General features: G+C 34.7%; 1 protein-coding gene across 3 annotated transcripts in view; it reads left to right on the top strand.

Moving 5' to 3' along the window:
* The window catches only part of LOC145967553 (synaptogenesis protein syg-1), a 255027-nt gene that overhangs the window by 74456 nt on the left and 158196 nt on the right, over positions 1-22375 (top strand). For all 3 annotated transcript variants that reach the window (XM_083092553.1, XM_083092551.1, XM_083092552.1), the window contains exon 3: positions 6243-6375. In XM_083092553.1, the coding sequence (XP_082948679.1) occupies positions 6243-6375 (133 nt within the window). The remainder of the gene's footprint in view (positions 1-6242; positions 6376-22375) is intronic.

Below are 22375 nucleotides of genomic sequence, written 5' to 3'. Positions count from 1 at the left end.
GTAAAAAAATTGTTTGAAAAATTTTCTAATTATTTTTATCACTAGAACTCTGGAAAGGCAATGAACATGCCCAGAACTGTGCGAGAACTGTTTTAGAATAAACAGAACTGTCGAATTACGGCCAGCATATCATCTCTATACTCAAAGATGCTTGTTTTTTGGGTAAAAAAATTGTTTGAAAAATTTTCTAATTATTTTTATCACTAGAACTCTGGAAAGGCAATGAACATGCCCAGAACTGTGCGAGAACTGTTTTAGAATAAACAGAACTGTCGAATCATGGCCAGCATATCATTTCTATACTCAAAGATGCTCGTTTTTGGGGTAAAAAAATTGTTTGAAATATTTTCTAATTATTTTTATCACTAGAACTCTTTGGAAAGGCAATGAACATGCCCAGAACTATGCGAGAACTGTTTTAGAATAAAGAGAACTGTCGAATTACGGCCAGCATATCATCTCTATACTCAAAGATGCTTGTTTTTTGGGTAAAAAAATTGTTTGAAAAATTTTCTAATTATTTTTATCACTAGAACTCTGGAAAGGCAATGAACATGCCCAGAACTGTGCGAGAACTGTTTTAGAATAAACAGAACTGTCGAATCATGGCCAGCATATCATCTCTATACTCAAAGATGCTCGTTTTTTGGGTAAAAAAATTGTTTGAAATATTTTCTAATTATTTTTATCACTAGAACTCTTTGGAAAGGCAATGAACATGTCCAGAACTATGCGAGAACTGTTTTAGAATAAACAGAACTGTCGAATTACGGCCAGCATATCATCTCTATACTCGAAAATACTCGTTTTTCGGGTGAAATAATTGTTTTAAACATTTTCTAATTATTTCCATCATCAGAACTCTTTGGAAAAACAATATACATGCCCAAAAATATACGAGAACTATTTTGTAACAAGTAGAACTCTTGAAAATCGATCGGCGTCTTACCTCGATATATATAGGTAAGAGATTTGCTGGTGTTTTCAATCGACTTTTTTTGGCAAAATTACCAGAACTATCACTAAAAAGTATCAGGAACTATAGAACTCGACTGCATGCGTAAAGAACTTCTTTTTATTTTTGATCTGCTAGAAAATGATCTGCTACGGGAAGTTAGCAGATCATTTTTTCGAACGACGTTTTTTTGGATAAAATCACCAGAACTTACTAAAAAGTATCAGGAACTATAGAACTCGACTGCATGCGAGAAGAACTCCCTTTTATTTGTGATCTGCTGGGAAATGATATGCCAACTTCACCGACATATAAATTCTTTTGATTGAAGGCATTAAAACGAGAGATACAATCGAAATTCTTTAAATAATCTTTACAATAGAAAAAAATAGAAAATATTTCAATATATGAGAGAAATTTCACTAATAAATCTTTTACATGTCATATTAATCATTCATGGATAATAATAATTTTATTAATTATTTATTTTCTTTTCTTGAAAAAAATAATTTTTTAAATATATAAAATTGCATATTAAAAATATATTACGATATTTAATATGCCGTCTATTATCTTTAAGTTCGCTAAATTTGTCATACATGTCCTTTGTCATTTCTGTTAAATACTCTATTAAATTTCTACTAATTACCTTGAAATTTTAGATTGACGTCTAAAAACAGATAATCAGGACAGTTACGGCTCAATTTTCCTTTTCCAGCTCATTCTCTTGCACCGTCTCTTTTATCTCTTTAGGCGCTTTCTCCGTCTCTTTTTTCTGTTTCGCTGTTACGGGGTATAAGGTATGGAAAGGATATTTCATGCGGTCCATTCCTTCCGCGCGCGCCCGTTATTCTCTCGTGCTCGTGGGCCGGAAGGCAATTACCGGCTGAGAAATGTCTACAAAAGTAGAACGTGCGGGGGTGGAAATTTCGGGAGATCTCGTGCCCTTTGTGCCCAGCCGCATTTTAATTGCCCTGTCTCTGCACCCTTTCTCTTCTTTTTTCCCTGTGTCGTGAGAGAGTGACACGGCCAGAGCTTTGTGAGCTCGAGGACTCCAAGAAATGTGATTATTCAATTGGCGTTGCAAAAGATTTTCCTCAACACTACAAAGCAAAATACGAGATTGGAGATACTGAAATATTTAATTTACATTTTAATCTTGAGAATCACGTATTGATATTTTGACATTTTAATCGGAAACAAATCAATTTCAGATTCATTAAAAATGATATTAATGTTCCAAGTATAGTGATCATTAAATTCAGTTTATAATCATTTAAAAAAAAGTATCGATTAAATTATATTTTATTTTTATGATGTTAAAGATTTCATCTATTATATAATGTCATAAATGTAAAATGGAATATATAAGAAAGCCAATTATCTGGCAAAGACTTTAAGTTCACTAGAATTAGAATTTATTTTAATAAACATAATGCGCTTTTCTTCTATTTAATTAAGAATTACGTTAAATCTTTAGATCTATCGTTGGAACTCTGTTGCATCACAAGGACTCATAATTAATATAGATAAATTTCTCGGAACAGTCTGAGAGAAAAGCAGATATATCTTCCTTGCAGACTGGGAGTAAATAAAGAATGGAAGTGATATTTATAATAGCTGGAGTCGCGCGGTTTCTTTTGCACGTCTCACGGAACGCAAGCCAGCGTCTGGCAGGAAGGTAATTATGTAATAAGGAATCCGTCAGAAAATCTCGCGGCAAGTGATCTCGAACAACAGCCGTCCACGAATAGCCGGCATTCGTGGTTTTCTGGTTTTGTTAATTACACCAGTCAACGGAAGTGTCACCAGCAGAGCTTGGCCGGCACTTCCGCCCGACAACATGCATGTGGAATATCATTGTTCTACGAGAAATTTAATTTAAATCGCAGCTTAACAACGCGTCCGACAGCTAGCTCTAACATGGCTGTGTTAAAATGAGACATAATTCCTTTCACGTTATTAAGTAACGAAGTTCGCGCGTGCGTAATTAATTTTGAATCATAAACACCATGGTGCGCTGTAAGCCGGTAATGTTAAGTAGAAACTCGTAAACAATCATAACCATCGTGTTTAGTTTCAAGAATATTAATAACTTTATTTAGTAAAGCGCTTGCTTTCTGAAACTCGTAGTCATAAATAATACTAGAAAAAATGTTAAATAAATTTATTGACACTCTTAAATCCAGTTAAACACAATTGTTTTATGTATAATATTATACAATTATATATAACAATTATATCTACAAAATAATACAATCTTGTAAGTTTATATAAATTTGCCATTTTTATTTGTCAAAGATTTAATGTCGAAAAATTATGAGAAAGAAACCTCTTGTTTTTACAATTGAATTCTTTTCGTCGTCACATATTAATAAAAAAATTTACAACTGCAGCGAAGTTGATTTCCCAAAATCTTCTATATTCGTAGAATTCTGATACAAAAACAATCCTCTTCAAGCACGACACTCAGAAACACGTTTTTTCCCCAAGTATCACTGTGAGAGCAAATCTTGTAAGCCCGACCACGTCTTAGAATGTAATCCTAGTCAGTTTTATTGTCCAGTCTCACAATCTCGCATGTCAGTCTGCAGAGTTTTCCGCTCGTCGTCGCTCTCGTTCAATCTCGTCTCCGATTTTCCTTTTTTTTCGTCAACGCAGTTTCGTAAAACGGAATTTGTGGGACTTCAATCGGTCTCAAGTCTCGGATAACTGTCGCCGAGTTAGTATCCCATAATACGATGTAATCCATGTATCGATGGCTGGTTACATGCTCGGCAAGAGAGATTCCGAAGCATAAAAATCCGCGACGGACGATGTCAGACGATGCAACCCTTCAGATGCAACTGTTGCTGCGTCGCTTTTATTTGGCAGACGGCGATATTTCGTTTCGCGAGATATCAACCGCGACTATAAATTCCTTCGAAAATCGTATCGTAAAATATTGAATTATCGTAAAATATTGAAATATTGTATCCATTTTCACATATGCAACATATACGCGTGAACATATGTTCATGCGCTGTTTGTTGCTTGAGATTACATTTAAGATTATATATATGTGTGTGTGAACTTTAATTTAATTTTTTGTGAATTACGTATTGTAATTATCTCTTCTGTATCAGATTCGTAATTTTGATTTGTTATTACAAATTTTATTTCTTTCTTTTTATTTTTTTTCAATTTAAATTGAATTACGTTGAATCCATCAGCTACTTATCATGTAACGTAAGAAAAATTTCCTGTCGCAATTTTGCAATTAATCCTTTTGACGAAAAGTCAGTAATTTCAGAGTAAAGTTAAGATAATTAAAAAAATTAAAATAACTATATTCTGCGTAAACACGTTTTAATTAGAGAACATATTTACAGCTTGAATCAAGATCAAAGTATCAAGATCAAAGATACTTTTGAAACTCCGTCTTTTCAGTTTTTTCTCGCACGGGTAAAGATTATATACAAGACTGAAAATACCCCAAGTTCTTTCCCACAAAATGGACAATTCTAAATAGTTTCAAATATCATCATACGAGCGCATGAACAATATGTATGCACTATGGCCTCCTGCTAAGATCGGCGGGTCTTACGTGAATTTTCCCGGCTCGCAGAAGGGCACGTACTTGCATAAAGTCGTTGTACCGTCAACGTAAATGCAATACGTGTTTCCGCGCGAAAATGCATGCATAGAAGGGGGGGGGGAGGCGTCCTCTCATAGACGAGAACCGGTGCAATGTCGACTTAAGCGAATTCTGGGTGAGAAGGCAACCCATCGTAACGCCGTCGGTTTTACCACGCAGAGAACTTTCATTTCGCGGGCTGGCGGAAAAATAAAACGCAAAGTCGCCCGCAACTTTCGGAAATCGCGCTCGTTGCCATGACACGAGTGCATTTCCGCGCTCATAACCGCTATATACAAAAATTTCGATGATAATCGGAATAGTAATACGATTTATATATTCCTCGGTTTTGTTCAAATCGGAATATTCGCTCTAATACAGGCTTTTATTCTTGGAAAAATTAAAATACATGATAAATTATTGTCGTATATTGTAATAAATGATCGATAAATTAATAATGAAGTATTCTATTTGAAAACTTACTATGTTGCCAAAATTGAATTAATCTGAATTAATCTGATTTATGGATATCTTACATTTATTTCTTTAGATTTATTAATATTAATGACTTCTCATAATAAATATAACCAGAGACAATATCTATTCAATATCTTGCAAAAATGTTAATCAGCATAAATATCGTATCTGATACGTTCTGTGCGCGCAAGATCAAAGGCTATGCTTCATTAGTTGAAACGAAATGACATTGTGATATTAACGTGGATAAAAAAAATTCGTGCAAAATATGCCAAGGGATTATTCATGAGATTCTATGAGAAATGAAAGGAGGTTGTTCGGATAAAAATCCGCGATATGATCTTATCTGAGAGATGTGTGTGCTCGTCGGAAAGTGTCGAGAATTGCGTTTCTAGGGGAGCCTCTTTAACTTGACAGATTTTCTTTACGTCCGATGCAACTTTATCACTATCCTTTTGAACTACGAGCATTATAATTATATATATATATATGGTGTATTTTACCGCTATATTGGGATGTAATGGACACATGGCATTAATAAAAATATAATATTAATAAAAATATAATATTCCAATGCTTCTGCGGGAATATTAACGTTAGGATTAAATCGCACCATTAGGTATAAGAAAGAAATACAGCGCATTAAAATACATATCCTATACGAATCCTGATTTTATTTACATAAATAACTGAATATATATAGAAGATACGCATATGATATATGTCATAATAAAATATCGCACAATAAATAATAAAAGATTATACACACTATATTTAAATTATATAAGAATGTGTATCAGATGATATATGTAATCTCGAAAATAATGTCATACAAATTTCACAAGAGAAAAACAGCAGAGTTGATTTCCTTGATATTTGCATCAAATAGTCATAAGTGAAGGGATCAGATTTGAATATCTCGCGAAAAAACATGCATGTTGAAATCTCGAAGTTAGTAAAACATATACATATGTAGAGTTATGATATCACGCCGGAAATCTTGTCAGCGTGATACACATTCCTGGGAAGAGCCTTTTTAAACATCCTCTCGAGGGGGATCCGAGGGACCGTTGTAGGCCGCCTAAAAAATCCATAACTCTTTGTTATCCGACGATTCTTCCTCGTTTCATTATTCTTCGTTTTTTCGCAGCGTAATGGACATTCCTCTGAGCGAGTCGTTGATGTGTGTTTCAGTACCCATGGAGTCGATACAGGGGGTGGAGGGTCAGAAGGCAATCCTGCCGTGTAACATACAACCCCGCGAGTCGAATGACGCTGTCTCCATGGTGCTCTGGTTCAAAGAGGACAGCGGCGAACCCCTGTACAGGTAAGCCGCATTGATATTTATGAACGATGGCTCTCGGAGCGCTCATTCGCTCAGCCTCGACGTGAATCTCTATGGCGCCATAGATTTCTAAGCACCCAAGGAAATCTATCCTGTAACATGGATAATGTTGCAGATACATACAGTACGTAAATCTCTCTTATATACAGAGTATTAGAATCTTTTTAAAACAAATCGTATCTTTTATGGCATTTATATATTATAGTTTCTTCTCATATAAATATATCCTTATGCTATCAATTTACATATAAATCTAATTTTTAAATAAAAAGATGTAAAGTTATTGAATATTGAATTAGTTTAATAAATTAAATTATCTATAAAAAGATAGTAATTATTTAAACAGATAATAATTATTTAAAAAAATAATTTAGTTAAAATTATTTGAAGATTTCCTCTAAATATGAAAAAAATGAAAAATGTTTTGTAATCTTTTGTTTATAAAATTATCTTATACTTCTTATAAAAAGACGAGCGTTATATATGTATTGCAAAACGATCATGCGTGTGTGACATTACATTACACACGTCGTTTTGATTTTTCTCGCGAGAAGAATACGTGTCAGTTCCTTTCACACACGAAATAACATCGTTGTCAAATAAACGTCACGAATCATTTGCGTCATGCGTTGCGATCGCATACCAAATTGCGGAATAAAATGGTAATTTGCAATAATTTCGTTCGATTATTACTGCGACAGTATTATCCGATCTTTATTGATATTATGCTGTGTTGAATGCAACCATTTACACATTATCCGTTTAATATGGATATTCGACGAATGCTGTTTGAGCTGCCGTCGTCGCAGAACGCATTGAAACGAGCAGAATTTTATATGAAAATAATTCAGTCGTTAATTGAATTCATTGGACAATTTGATGCTCGACATTTCATATGATCCAGCTTCCTACATTGACATACGTCAAACATATTGATCGTAAGATTGATCTCAAGATGTACTATATGTGTAAATCATCAATATTACCGTCTATTCATTTTGAGAATAAAATTCTATTTAGATATAAATCTCTTTCATTATTATTAAAATAGTATTATTTTTATTGAAGCATTTTTTATTTAAGTATCAATTTAGTTGTGAGTTTACAAGTTTTTATATTCTTGAATATTTGTCTCTTTGTTTTATTCTTGAACTCGGATATCGCAAAGTTATTCTTTTATATCAGATGACCCATTTCAATATAAAGATTATAATATTTCACTTTACATTAGATTGATATTGATTTTTCCAATTTTTTTACCAATATAAACCTTTTTCCAAAACAAAGAGAAAATTCGAGACTTTATGGACTCTACACCTTTCGATTTCCACATTTTCGATCTCATTACTTGTATATCCCATTGGTTTACCGTTCCACCACGTCGTCGCGTGTAAAACCGAAAACCTCGAATACGAGCAGACTACGACGGAGCAAGGATTTCGTTAAGCCGCAAATCGGCCTCACGTTTCATCCGTTATACGTTACTTCGGTCGACAGCCAATTCAATGCTCGTAAATATCGTATTTATCGAGCAACCCAATAAAATCCAGATCATCGTTCGAACTCGGAAAAACACCTTTGTTTTTATCCTAAAAAATACTTTGACCCGCATGGAACATATGCGTGTGTTATTTGCGATCACATTTAATGGCAAATAAAATGGCAAAGATTTTCTCTCTCTCCTGTTCTTGTTATCTATTTTAATTTCGAAATTGCTTGCGTTGCCAAAACAACTATACAAAATGTATATTATTAATCAACAAGTAAAAAGTATCTATTATATAAAATATATTTAACTCCTATAAATATAATAACTAAAAAATACATACCTATGTGTCTTTTTCAAAGAATATCAAAGAGCTAAAGTTTCTAATCAGCTTTTGGATCAAATATTTATATTAAAATATTTATTCAAATTATTAAATATCAAATTATTAAATTATTAAATTATCAAAATATATATTCAAATTAGGTATATTCAAATATTTATATTAAATAATTATATTAAAATAATTATATTAAATAAATATATATATTATATTAAATTATTATATATTATATTAAAAAATTAGAATTATTACCGGCTGCAATCTTTTTATTTTACCTTATAATTTTGAGCTTTTGACAACTTTCCTAATATTACGCTGAAAAACGAGAATTTTCTCGTTCTATTTTTTTGCAAAAGCGAATATGCTATTATGGCGAGTGGAAAGTAGGCTTTTGGGAATGAATGTATGCCGAACGCTCCATTATTGGATTTCATATCTACAGGGCTGCGAGTTAAGAGAGTCGACTCGTGAATCTCGAAGCACTGGCAGTGCTGTAAACAGATTTCCCTGACAGCATGATTGCAGCTGCATCGTCGTAAATAACGTTCCTTACACCGCGAATTTTCTTTTCGTTATGGCATTATCGAGTTATGTAGAGTGACACGACATTTTGCATAACGAGACGGAATAGTCGAAAGCGGTTCTACTGCAAAAATTCCATTAGAATATTCCGTTGGCAATATTGCATTTTATTTAATCCGATTTATCAAGATTTTTAGATTCGATTTTTTTTTAAATATTTTTCAACATGAAATATAATATAAATTGCTTATCTTGTACATATATACATACGTATTTATGTATTTATAGTATTGTATGTATAAGTGCTTTAAAAACATAATTTTCAAATGTTGTGAATTTGAAAAATATTTGTAAAAGTGAGATTTTTTTATCTATGTACGGTATTTTTTTATACGTTCAATTGCAGTTGAATATACAAAAATAAAATCTCAACTTTGTGAAAATCCCTTTTGCTGAATTTAGGACAAAATTACTGATGAACGCAGCTCATTCGGACAGGTCGGACATAGAAGACTGTAATCTTGCGAAAAACGAAAGAAAAACGACGTTTGAAGGAGCTGCGGCTTTATCTTAGCGCAACGATATTTTAGTTTTAACGGTATACAATTGCGAGATTCTGCGTTGTCGTAAAATGTAGCCGCGGCATCGTCGTGGCAGTAACCGTCACGAAAACGGGCTTTCCAAAACTATTCTTCGTCCACGCGGCAACGGATCATTTCCTCGCGGGGGATGCGGAGCTTTAAATTCTCTTAAAATCCGGACGTTTGCCGAACGAGCTACGTTTTATTACGAACGAATGCTCTTTCGCGAATAAAATGATACACTGACCTACTAAAAGCGCGGAATAACTATATTGTGTGTATGTTGTGTGTATATTCTCGGACAATCTATGATCCGCGATAAAAAAATTAGGATTTATAGTTGTTGCGCTTGGAAAAAAATTGCGATGGCTTCCAGAGATTTGCACAAATCAAAGAACCGTCGCCCCCACATTGCGCGTGTATTTATCTTCTCAAATATTAAATTGTTGCACATGAAATGATCATCTGTTATATTTTTAAGTTGATATAGATAAATTAAAATCGAAATCGTATCTTACTATTTATGTCGATTCTTATCTATTATTTTAAAATTTCTTTCCAAATTTATGTCAACTTGACAGACATAAATTTGATAAGAAAAGCTTCTCAAAGTCGCATTCTATTGTTATGTAAATTTAAACTTTAAATTTAGCATGAACCACGGGAAAATTTAATAAGAAAATTTTTAAATGACACTAATTGAACGACAGATAATAATCAAAATAACTTAGGAAATTAATAGATAATTATTATATAATACGTAATAAAAATTAGAGAATTATAAGAGAAATATAATGAAATATAAATTGTGCGCCAGAACTTGCAAAAGATTAATTAAAATATACATATTTCTATTATCTGTCGACAATTTAAAGTCACGGAGAAAATATGAGTCGCAAGTCATAAGCCATAGGAAGCACATAGACTATATTAATAATTTCCATAGAGAAGCAGGTGTTTCACTTGGAGATCGATAACATCATAAACGGATAAACTATTTACTATGCTCTAGAGCATTAACCTCTTCTAGAATCCTCACGAGGATTGGACGTTAATTAGCGGTAATATTACTGCCAGAACCGATATATGTTGTAATGACGAGAATTAGCTAACTTAGCAATAATTGGAATCGATATAACTAGTAATGCACATTTAGATAGTAAATGTAATATATATAATGATAAACTAGATGAAAAGCTGAAAAATAGGAAAAATTTAAAATCAAAAAAACAAAGAAAAACTGTTAATAAACAGAAAAAGGTACAGTTATATCTTGCAGATTTTTCTCAGGTTTTTTGTAATGTTTAATAGTAATGACTAGCATTTTTACTAATATGAGAACAATTGCCGGATAAGCATAATTAAGCGGAAAAATAAATAGCGTGGAGCCTTTAATTATATGCATTGGTAGATTACACTGCGTACTTACGCACTTAGTGTCAGACGAATCGACTGGCGAGAAAACACCACTTGGCGAGGGCGCTTAATCGTGTGCGGGATACTCGTCGCGAATGCAAACGGGCGATATCACGTTTAAGGGGGTTGAGGTGCCCTCAACCCCCTTAAACGTGAGCGACGTGATATCGCAACCGGGGCGCAGTTTTACCCCTTCCCTCCCCTATCGCGCCCTCCGCTTCACCGTCTCTTCCTGCTGCTTTGCTCTCTTTCGTCCTGCGAAGCGAACACGTCGTGATTGCACTTTCGACGATTGCGACATCGACACGAATCCAACGATCCGCGTTTTACGCAGTGACAAGCTTCCTTCCCTTTTATTTGGCGAGGAATCGTTTCTACCTCTCGTCGCGATCAGATATAAAATTTTAATTCTGCTAGATATGATTAAATCTCGAATTGAGATTCTGTGATAAAATTAATTAAAATTCTGTTGAACAATAAGGGTTTATAATTGTTTCTTTTTGTTTTGAAAATTTAATTTGTAAAAATGTTTTTTATTTTGTACTATTTTTAATCGCGAAGTATTGATGTTTCTTGAAAGTTTTAACGTGTAAAAGTTACCTTTGAGTTCATGGAAAAATATGTAGTGTCAAAAAGAAATTACTAATCCTAGAAAAATATTTTCTGAAAAATCAGGCTCAAATGATATTATTTTAGAAATGAATCTCTTGTTTTGTTATCATATCGATTAAATTAAATTGTGCGATTGTAAATTTCTCTATACCAAATGTTATAGAGAAAGTATACATTAAAAAAATTCAACTATGCCGCAATCTTCCAAATATACATTATAACAGGTATTACATATAGTTTGGAAATTTATGTCATAAACTGCAAAATTTCTAAAATGCGCTGTTTGAGCGCGTTGAAAATTCGCTCGGATTTGCGTATCATAAAAGGCTGATTGTGCGAAGACCGATAATTTATAGTTAATTGTTAGATCGAACAATATATGTGTTTACATGCGATATTATAAAGCCGCGTTACAACAGTAATGCATATTTGCGGCATTATTGATGTATTCACGAATATTTATTGATGTATGTTTCCGCTCGATTACAAAATAATATGCATTTAATGCTTAATATGCGCATGTTTAAAAAAACACGCAACAGGGAGCAATTCCGATCGATCGAGCGTGCCTGACAATTATTCATTATACGAAACATTTGTGAGACAATAACGAGTATAGCCTCTCGTAATTCTGTTGGAAGAGGAATCGCCCTCTTGTCTTTGCCAGGCTCTTTCCATGAAATATTCATCTCGCACTTTCATTATTATATTAATGCAACCGTTTTATAATCCTTTTTTTATACACGCGCGCTACAAAGGGGTGAGGGGATAGTAATAATCGAGATTTTTAAAATTCTAAGGCATTTTTTGCCAACTTCAATAGTCTGGCAAAAAATGGCTAAGGTAAAAGGTTGAAGCGACACCCCATTTGAAACGTCACATTCATCGTTTTTCCATAAAAAAAACATCCGGAAAACACAGGAATGCAAAATATCGTCTACCACAAACTGGGACTAGTCGGATCAGTCTTTTATAGTCGCACTACGCGACCACGTATAACCGTATGTTGTTGCAACACTCATCAGCGAGATCGCTGAGTTTCTGCGCGCGAATTCGCGTAATTCCTCCTGACGCTGACTGGATCAATTCTGCGCGAGAGAAACTTGGCGAGTTTCACGGCGTGCAGCTGCGAATGCTCGGGGTTCCGCTCCTGTTTCCGTCGAATCGGAAGTGCTGATCGCGCTGACACTCTGCCTGCGCTGATGACGGAGCTGACACCAAGTGTTAACATCGCCCGAGTTCTCGAGACAATCTCAATCGGCGCCACGATAACACGAAATTGCTATCGCCATAAGTGATGTTATTTATGGCGCTGTCGACATTAATTGCAGCGAATTGGCACCGAGTTTCACAAGAGTATATTATGACGAGGAAGAGGTTTGCTGAAGATTAATTAAGAAGGTAGAAACACGAAGATATTTGTTCAGCGGCTCTCAAGGAGATAGACTAGTTCTAATTTTTCTTGCTTTATCATGCATTGGACGTTATAAAATATTCACCATGTCAGAGACATGTTTTCATGAGTTCACTGCGAACGGAAGTAGGATGCGTAGCGCATCGATTTAACAAGGCGAGAAGCGAGATTGCCGCTCGTCCGGAAGCACCCGTCAAGGCCATCTCGTAGCGCAAGATTACGAATGTGACATGTGCGGGCGTCGATATATCGACGATGCTTGCGACGTCAAGTGTCGTCGGCACCGCAATCAGTTAAACGCAACCCGGTGCGGAAATGGTTTTCGATCGACGGCGAGTAGTCAATTGTTCTCCTTTCTCCCGTCCCTATTGTGGTCGACTTACGTAGGCGGGCGAACAGGGCTGTCCATGTGCATGTGTGTGCACGTGTGCGTACGCGATGCACGTGACCGGATGCGCGTATTTCCGGCTGGAATTATCGCGCCATTGTCCGCTCAGTTGCGCGACATAATAGCAGGATTTCTCGTTGCCGATACGCTCGAATAGGCAAAACGGGTGCCATTTGTTGTTGCGCGCGATTTTTTACGCGTCGTTATTTTCCCTATTGACGTTCGCCGGATTAAAATAACCAACGGGGCAGAGTCACAGCCGTGCGAAACAAAGGGTTCATTATCATCTTTTCATTGAGGCAATTCCTCCCGAGATTGATTGCGATCGTGACGGTGGAGTAAAAATAAATGGACGTAATATTTCCGAGTAATTAATGGTTAACAATTTATAACGGAGACTAACAGGTAAATACTTGGACTGCTTTTAAGCGATTATTAGTTTTATCGGAAAGTAATTCGAAGTTACATTTATCACGGCGTAATCCTAATTTCCGCCATAAATTGCTAAAAATTCGCTGCAAGGATAAAAGGGGACAGTCGATATATAAAAAAATATAGTAAAATATAATCATGATGAATTGTCAAATTTATATAATACTGATTTACGATAAGGGTATTATATATGATACACAGTAAAAAATAAAATGTTAATTATAGCATTTTTCGCATGTCCCAGAAAGTCCACTCCAAATTTTGAGTTAAAATAACTCATTCGTCGTATTACTTATTGATAAACTAAAAATGTTAAATAATTGACACAATACTTGACATTTATTTTTGTTATTGTGACTTTAAGTGTAATGTAAAAATAATATACAAATTAATTAAAAATTACATGAAAAAATAATTACAATAACTCGTAAGAAATGTTAAGGACCTTAACATATAATAGTAATTATTTTAACTTCAATTATTTGTAATAGAAACATTTGATTTTAGTAAATTTGATTATTTTGCATGTCAAAGTTCAAGATTATTTGAAGATTTACTTTAACTTTTCTTAGAATGTTAAACTGACTTAAAATAATATTCCATTTCTAAGAGACATGTACAAAGTGTTATGAAGTTATGAAGTTGACATAAATGTAACACATGAAAACGTTATAAAAATAATAACATATAAGTTGTATGTTAATTTTATATTGAAGTACTAATCAAAACGTAGTAGAAAAGAAGATCTATATATTTATAGAAGATTTGTGATCTTCTTTTAATATATATATATATATGTATATATCTTCTTTTAAATCTTCATACATCATCATACATTAATATGGATCACAGATCTTTTATAAATGTATAGATCACAGGCTGTAGAGCGAAGTGTAAGTTAATATCATATAGGGAGCTAAGACGTCGCTATTCCGACCACGGTCTGACCATAGTCGTACCTCGACCACTGGCGAATTCCAATGTCCGCTTACTATTGCGAACCGACCGCACCGAGCACCGGTGCGCGACATAGATTTTGCCATAACCGAGATGGGAATAGATACGGCCAAAGTGTAATCGTATAAGCTTCTCTTAACCGCGGAAGTTAAGGAACTGTAAATTGATTACATACTACAATGTCGGTAGAAATGTAATGAAAATTATAACTTATCGCCCCTCTCTCTCCAGCACCGTTTTAGATGAAATAGTATAGCATTCAACAGGAAAAAGTAGTACATTGTTATATATTTACTGACAAATCTCGATGAATAATCGAGTAATGAATTATAATAAAGTCACTAGGGCAAAAAAATAGAGTAAGATATAAATTAATTCATTTCACTACAAGGATAAATTTCGCATCGATAGTGAAATCTGGCACAAATTAAATGCAACATCATGGCCAGATAGAAATGCCAGACGTATTTATGTAGGGATCGATAGAACGTAACAAAGCGCGGGCCGATGAACGAGCTATCGCCGTTCGCAGTTTCATTCGGCGATTCTGATAACCGAAATTGCCACAAAGACGCCGTAATGGGTGCAGTCGCTGTCATTGAAGTCCAGCGGGTCGGGGGCGCGGATGGACGCCAATCCGGTCCGATCCAGGTATTCAGTCATCATTGCGGTACCGACCGCATTCGGCTCCCGGCTCGACCACCATCGAACGGCAGAGATTCAACGATAAACTGAGAGAAACGTACTCGGACGTAGGGAACATCGAAACCGCGCCCGCGCCCTGATGATTCACCGAAGGTAAACTACCAGAGGATGAATATGGCGACCGATCGACCCGTCCGCCGGTCATCGACCTCGCCGTTTACGGCCGCGCGATCGCGATATCGCTGCGGTTTCCATCGGCCGCACGCACGTTTCCAGCGTCTAATAAATGATGTCAATCCTGGAATACGGCCGATACTATGCGCGGCGGGGCGCGCTCGATAAATCATATGACTGCCCGCCCCGCGATCGTATCAAGTATTTGCAATTTGCGATATCATAACTACCCCCACCGCCCTCGGCCGCTTAGTACGAAATTAATTCGCGGCCCGCGATCGCAAATGATGTAGCGACCTATTTGCGCGCGCTCGCGGAACGGATCAGCTGGTCTTTCGTTGCGTCTCGTTGAAATCGGGATTGGCATTTCGCGCCCATTAACTTTGCGATCTTGTTAATCGTCGTTCCGAGAAGTCGGACTTGGAATCGAGACGGGAGTTCGACCTAAAGAAGAGGGAGTTAAGGAGTCGAGAGCCGGAGAGCCGGCAAAATCGCGAATTGAGAGTTTTCAGTTAAGAGTTAAGAGTTACAAGTTAAAAGTTAACGTCGACAGTTTGGTTTACGCGAGAACTCTTCCCCTCGAAAATTCCTCTCCCTTTCCGAGATATACATGCGCGCGCGAATATTATTAACGAAGTTAGCGTGGCAATTTTCTCGCGTTTTATTTTCTCGCCGGCGACGTTCGCGTCAGCGATTCCTCAGAAAAATGCGATCGACGTTTCGAACGCATTGACAGGAGTAGTCGGAGGGGGATGAGAAAAAAGAGACACGTCGCTCGCGCGCACACCGTCAACTTTTTCCCCGCATTTCTCGTCGATAAATGTTAAATGCAACCGGCTTGACGCGCATTACGGAAGCGCATGTCAAGCCGCACGCGAACGTCAAATCGATTCTTTCACTCTCACATAATTCTGCGCCTCGTGCGATCTGACAGAGCGCCGCTTTGTCACGACAGATACATATAGATATACAGAATGTCCCATTTTAAATAATACGCTCAAATATCTCCGAAACGGTGCGTTAAATAAAAAAATGTTTCAAACAAAAGTTGTATGGCTTGAAGGGGGCCATCAGATGGTGGCAATGATTTGACCTTGGAGAGTCATTTGAAGGTCACCGTGAAAGTCACCGTCAATTTCTTAAATGGAACCCCCTATTTTTTATTGCATATTCTTGTAACTTATTTCGAGGGCTTTCCAAAACACTATAATAAAATATTTTTCCCTCAAGTACTTTTTGAGTTATAAGGTTTGAAATCATTTCTTTATTTTACATAAACCGTAAAATATCTTGTAAAATATTCATTTTTCGATTATCTTACCTTAATACTTTTATGTACAAAATAATGAGAGGAATCAATTGGTGTAAAGAAAACATATAGTTATTTTTAAGAAAAAATATGTAATTGTTAATTGCAAATTACATATTTTTTCTTCGAAACAACTATGTGTTTTCTTTACACTAATTGATTCCTCTCATTATTTTGTACATAAAAATATTAAGGTAAGATAATCGAAAAATGAATATTTTACAAGATATTTTACGGTTTATGTAAAATTAAGAAATGATTTCAAACCTTATAACTCAAAAAGTACTTGAGGGAAAAATATTTTATTATAGTGTTTTGGAAAGTCCTCGAGATAAGCTACAAGAATATGCAATAAAAAATAGGGGGTTCCGTTTAAGAAATTGACGGTGACCTTCACGTGACCTTCAAATGACTCTCCAAGGTCAAATCATTGCCACCATCTGATGGCTCCCTTCAATCCATACAACTTTTGTTTGAAACATTTTTTTATTTAACGCACCGTTTCGGAGATATTTGAGCGTATTATTTAAAATAGGACACCCTGTATATATACATATATATTTTTTTAACGCACACGCTGAAGTGAATAATTGGCAAGGATCCAACGTGTTTATCCTCTGGTTTCGCCACAAGCATTTTAACCGCGATGAAATGACGGGGAAAATAGTACAGAACGTAAGATTTCAAGAGTAAAATCAATGGCACGCATGTATATGTGTGTATTGGTTTGTACGTGATATTTTACGTAAAATGCAAAAACGCGAACTGCAGGTTGCCCTATTTTAAAAGTTATTATTTTTATGGAGCGCTGATGGCTCTTGGATACGTGATACGAAAGAGATGCTCTATTTTTTTTTCTTTTTACCTTGCTGCTTTTTATAACGTCTTCGATTGAGTCTCAAATGTTCCTATTACTAGCTATTACGAGCTAATGCGATCTCATCTTTGCTTTCCGCAACTTCGAATCCAAATCTTGATGTAATCCTGAATTAATGACATTATGTGAACGTGGCTCCTGAGCTCGACGGTTACAGGAGTAATCAAATTTTAAGAACAAGTTGAGCAAGTCTGTGTAATCTAAGCACACAGAGACAAGATAATAAAATAAGATAGTAAGTTTAACGAAATCATTACAATTTAGAAAATCAAATATACATAATGTACATTTCTGGAATCTATGAGCATTACATAATTATTAAAAAAAGTCATAATAATAAAAAAATTTGAACTTATGCATGTGCAGAGTAACTATTTAATGCAATACATTAAACATTGAAATAAAATATTTTCATATATTTCTAGAAATTAATAAACATATAAATAATTTAGAATTTTTATTTATAAATTTCATAATTACTATTAGTACATAATAGTTATTAGTAAATAGTATATAATTAGTACATTATACATAATTAATAATTTCATAATTACTATAATATTATATTTCAATAATAATCACATTAACATGTTACACATAGGCCTGGTTTACACCGTACGTCTTTTGATACGCGAATCAAAAGTAATGCGCACCAAACGTTTAATTCGACTGCGTTTACATCAAATATATAAATACATGCGCGCGCTTTAACGAATCCAGCTAAAGTATGCAATAAAGTACGAAGAGTCGACAAGTGATACACAGTAGTGTTATATTATCCTTCTTTATATTATCCTTGTTATATTAATCCTTCGTTCTTTGATGCACAAGTGTTTACAGCGCCACACATATGCTTGATACGCGTATTATTTTGATACGATACGCTTTCTCGATGCGTATCGTACCAACTCAAACGGCATTGTTTACACCATACATTTAGTACGAACATAACATTTGATACGCGTATCAAACGGTCGGTGTAAACCAGGCCATAATTGTTTTATTAATTATAATTAAATCGCTACATTAACAAGTTTATTTTTAAAAAAATTATCATAATAGCAATAAATTTTCTGCATAGAAAGAGAGCATTTTTTTACAAAACAAATCCGCTGATTGTTACGTTTTTGTCAAAACATTAAGATCGACGACAGCAAAATTTGATACGTTTCTCAGAAATAAGGTCAGTTTATTTTTGCCGACCGCGTCGCCATCACCGAATGACGATCATCTCTCTCGTAACTTGAAATTATTCGCGTTACCTTCGTCATTTTTGAACGATAGCGCGTTCAACATCGTCCCCTATTTTGATTTCCCCGGAGTCATCATCGTCTCTGTCCGTGATAGCGATCACGATTTCCGCCGTAACTCCGGATCGCGTTTCGAAAGGGTAAGAGAGAAAAAGAGAGAAAGAGAGAGACCCGCTGTTTTTCTTGACAATAAACGGACGTCAATATTTCTCAACATTCCTTTGAAGCGATCCTTCATCTGGAGATTTGCTTTTTGCTTTGCTTTCTTTTTCCTCTTTCCTTTCTTTTTTCCTTGCTCCTTTCTTCTTCTATTTGCAGAAGCTCTAACTTCGCGGTTTTGAACTGATGAATAACCCAATTTCTGATTTTCTAAAAACGTAGTCCTTGCAGGCATGATTCGAGAAGAAAGTCCTTCGCTGGAATAACAGGTGATCAAAGGAAAAGAATATTTTTAGTACCCTTCATATCGAATTAAAAATGTTATTCGAGTTATATTTATTCTTTGTCTGCGACCAGAGGAGTCTTTCAGTGAATTTGCAGAGGTTTTCATAATCTTATTTATATTATAATAAGAATAAAAAACGTAGCCGCATTATATTTTTAATGCATTTAAAATTTCGATTTATTCTGTATATTTTCTTATTAAATAATCAGTAACTAACAATATATATAATCATTCTCTCTCTTTCTCTCTTTTTTTATCTATATTGATTTTTCTTCTTATTAAATTTGAATTTATATGATGTTATTTGTAGCTTTATTATAAATCAATGAGAAAGAAATGGAAAGAGATATTAATCATTTATAAAAATATTGATATTTGTTGCAAAATATTAAGTTTGTTGAGAAAATATAATCACCTTTTAATAAAAATAAATATTTATTTAAAATACGCACTCGACCGACAAAAACATTGCAAAAATTTCTATTTTCTTGTCGCAGAAAAATTTTCACGCTTTATGCTACTCGCATTATAATAATTAGTACGACAAAGTGTATAACATGAAGCAGCAGCCGAGATGACAAAACTTACTGGTAACGTTATCTTGCTGTAGCAACTAAACGTCGGTGCAGGTTCAACGCCGCTTCTTACAATACGTTTCTCTCTCAAGATATGAGCGTAGTTTGTACAGAAATATAATTTTTTCCACAACAGGTCACATATAGTTTGTAAGTAATTAATTAGCGAATAGCGTCGCGCGTACTATTCTTTTACGCACTCTTTTATATTAGCTCGCACATTCGTTTCCTTGCAGTTTTTTTACTCTCTCTCTCTCTCTCTATCTGTGCTCTTTCCTTTCTCTCTTTCCTCTCTTTCTCTCTTATATTGTGCTCCTTTTGTTCCGTCAAGTGAAAACTCGCCCCTCGGTAACTCATTAATTTGATGTTGTAAAGAGAGAGAGAGAGAGAATCCGTTTCAACAGCCGTGCGTTTCTAACTGAAATTTGTGCAGTGATATGAAATTTCTCCCGACCAATTTCGACGAGGGATTCTTTCCTCGAGACAGTGACAGACAAATTGCATTTAACTTTTCGTTAGAGGTGACATCTGAGAAATGTTTTACCACGTTTCTCTAACCGGAAATTATAAACTCTTAGTATAATAGTTATGATGATAAATTGTTACAGTTAGAACACATTTGTTTCTTTTATTTTAATATTTTAATATAATTTATTTTAATATAATTTCAGGGTTAGAATTTATATTTATAATATAATAATTTTTAAATATTATGATTGTGTATTTATTATTTCAATATATTTTACAAGTTAAAAAAGATATGTAAAAATTACAACTCTTAAAAATTATATATAAATATATGGGAATTGTGTGGGAACGATATTGAGTCATTTTAAATTACATGTATACGTTACACATAAACACATGCATACGTTACAAAGATAAAATATGTAAATAAGAATCGTAGAAGAAAAAGAACTAAATATTGTTATTAACGCAATATTTTCGTAATGTTTTAATTTTTATTAAATAATATATTTGTTTACGCATAAAAAAAATATCGAAAGAATCGCAGAGAGTCGTTCTTTCTGTAGATATTCTCTCGTAGTAATACATAATTTGTGTTTGTGTTTGTGTGTGTTACAGTTTAATTACATTTACATATAAATCACGCCATTGTAGTAGTCTTACGAGAAGAGCACTTCTAGACGATAATAAACTCATCTCTATTTACGTGACTTAGTGTTACATTCCCGTCACACAAAGACTGCAACTAACGGAAAGCCCCGTGGCCATTAAAGATACTTATTATATTATTCATAAAATTCGCGAGACGCTTCGGCGAATAAAGCTGGCGATCTACATTCTGATTAATTTACCGAGTTTTTCCCGCTCGTTTTTCAAAGAAAATACTTAATATTTCGAGGAATTCGACTTTAAAATAAGAAGAAGAGAATTTTTCTCGAATCTATATAAAACCTGTAGACCTTTCTTATATGATATTTTCAATATGTGTGAAAATTTGAAAAGAAATTTCCTTATTTCATTGACTTTCTTAACTGAGATTTAGTGAGTGCGTAATTAAAAGAAATACGAGAACGTAACATGTATTCTTAACAAGATATATATACTTCCTAGATTAATTGTTGAATGTTACATAAAATCTACGAATTAAATTAAACTCATTTTTTCGTGCTTCATGAAAACCTAGTGCGCTTTGTAAGAAACTGCGACTTTACATGCCGATTTATGAGGCCTGTTCCTCTCACAATCAGTTACATTAGTATTCTCATTGTTTTTTCTTTCTTATCTTTAAGAAACTACATTTGTGAAGAAACTACAGTCACGCTTGTCTCACCTTAAGTACACGAAATAAGTACAATTAAGAAAAAAAGCACGATTTACAGCGATGTAGGTGGAATATTATTCGAGCTTTATCTTTTCTTTCCCTTTTTTTTACATTTTCGTCGCGTTATCATTTGCACTTATCTGACATATTTAAAAAAATGGACGAAAGAAATTAGCGAGAGAAGAGGTGAAGTAGACTCGCAAATTTTATGTGCGATTTTCCTGTGTACGCTGGTTACATCTCTGCTTATAAGGGCATTGCGCCTTCATACATCGCCGTCTTCCACCTTAATACAATAATTCTAGCTCCAATTCGATGCGTTCCCGGACCGACGTCGTAAATAGACCCGCCAATTGTCTGGTGCGACTGCCGCGCCGCAATCTTGGTCGGAATTCGATTCGAACATCCATTCAACATTCCCCGACGCGATAGAATTATGCTCCGCGTTCGTCGAACATCGTTGTCGCACATACAATCTTCCCTGCACCTGCTGCTAACTTAGCCCAATCATAACGCCCGGAAATTTCTTCTCGTTGCGTATTCATTCTCTATCTACCATTTACCTTTCAATCTCGATCAATTTACCTGAATGTCGTTCATCCGACTTTTTTCACGCGTAGAATTTTCTCTGCTGATTTTATCCATTCCATGGGGGAAACATTTCTTAGAATTCGCATTTAATGTATTTTTAGTCTCTGTTTATTACAAGCGGTCGGTTTATGAAAAAGCATGAAAAATAAACATGTTGAGGAGGAACAGGAAGTAAA

Source organism: Camponotus vicinus, unplaced genomic scaffold (assembly GCF_025532165.1).
Source record: "Camponotus vicinus isolate PSW18456_S1 unplaced genomic scaffold, iyCamVici1.0 SCAF_2, whole genome shotgun sequence".
In the NCBI taxonomy this organism is placed as follows: Eukaryota; Metazoa; Arthropoda; class Insecta; order Hymenoptera; family Formicidae; genus Camponotus; species Camponotus vicinus.
This window is presented reverse-complemented; position numbering and strand designations above follow the sequence as displayed.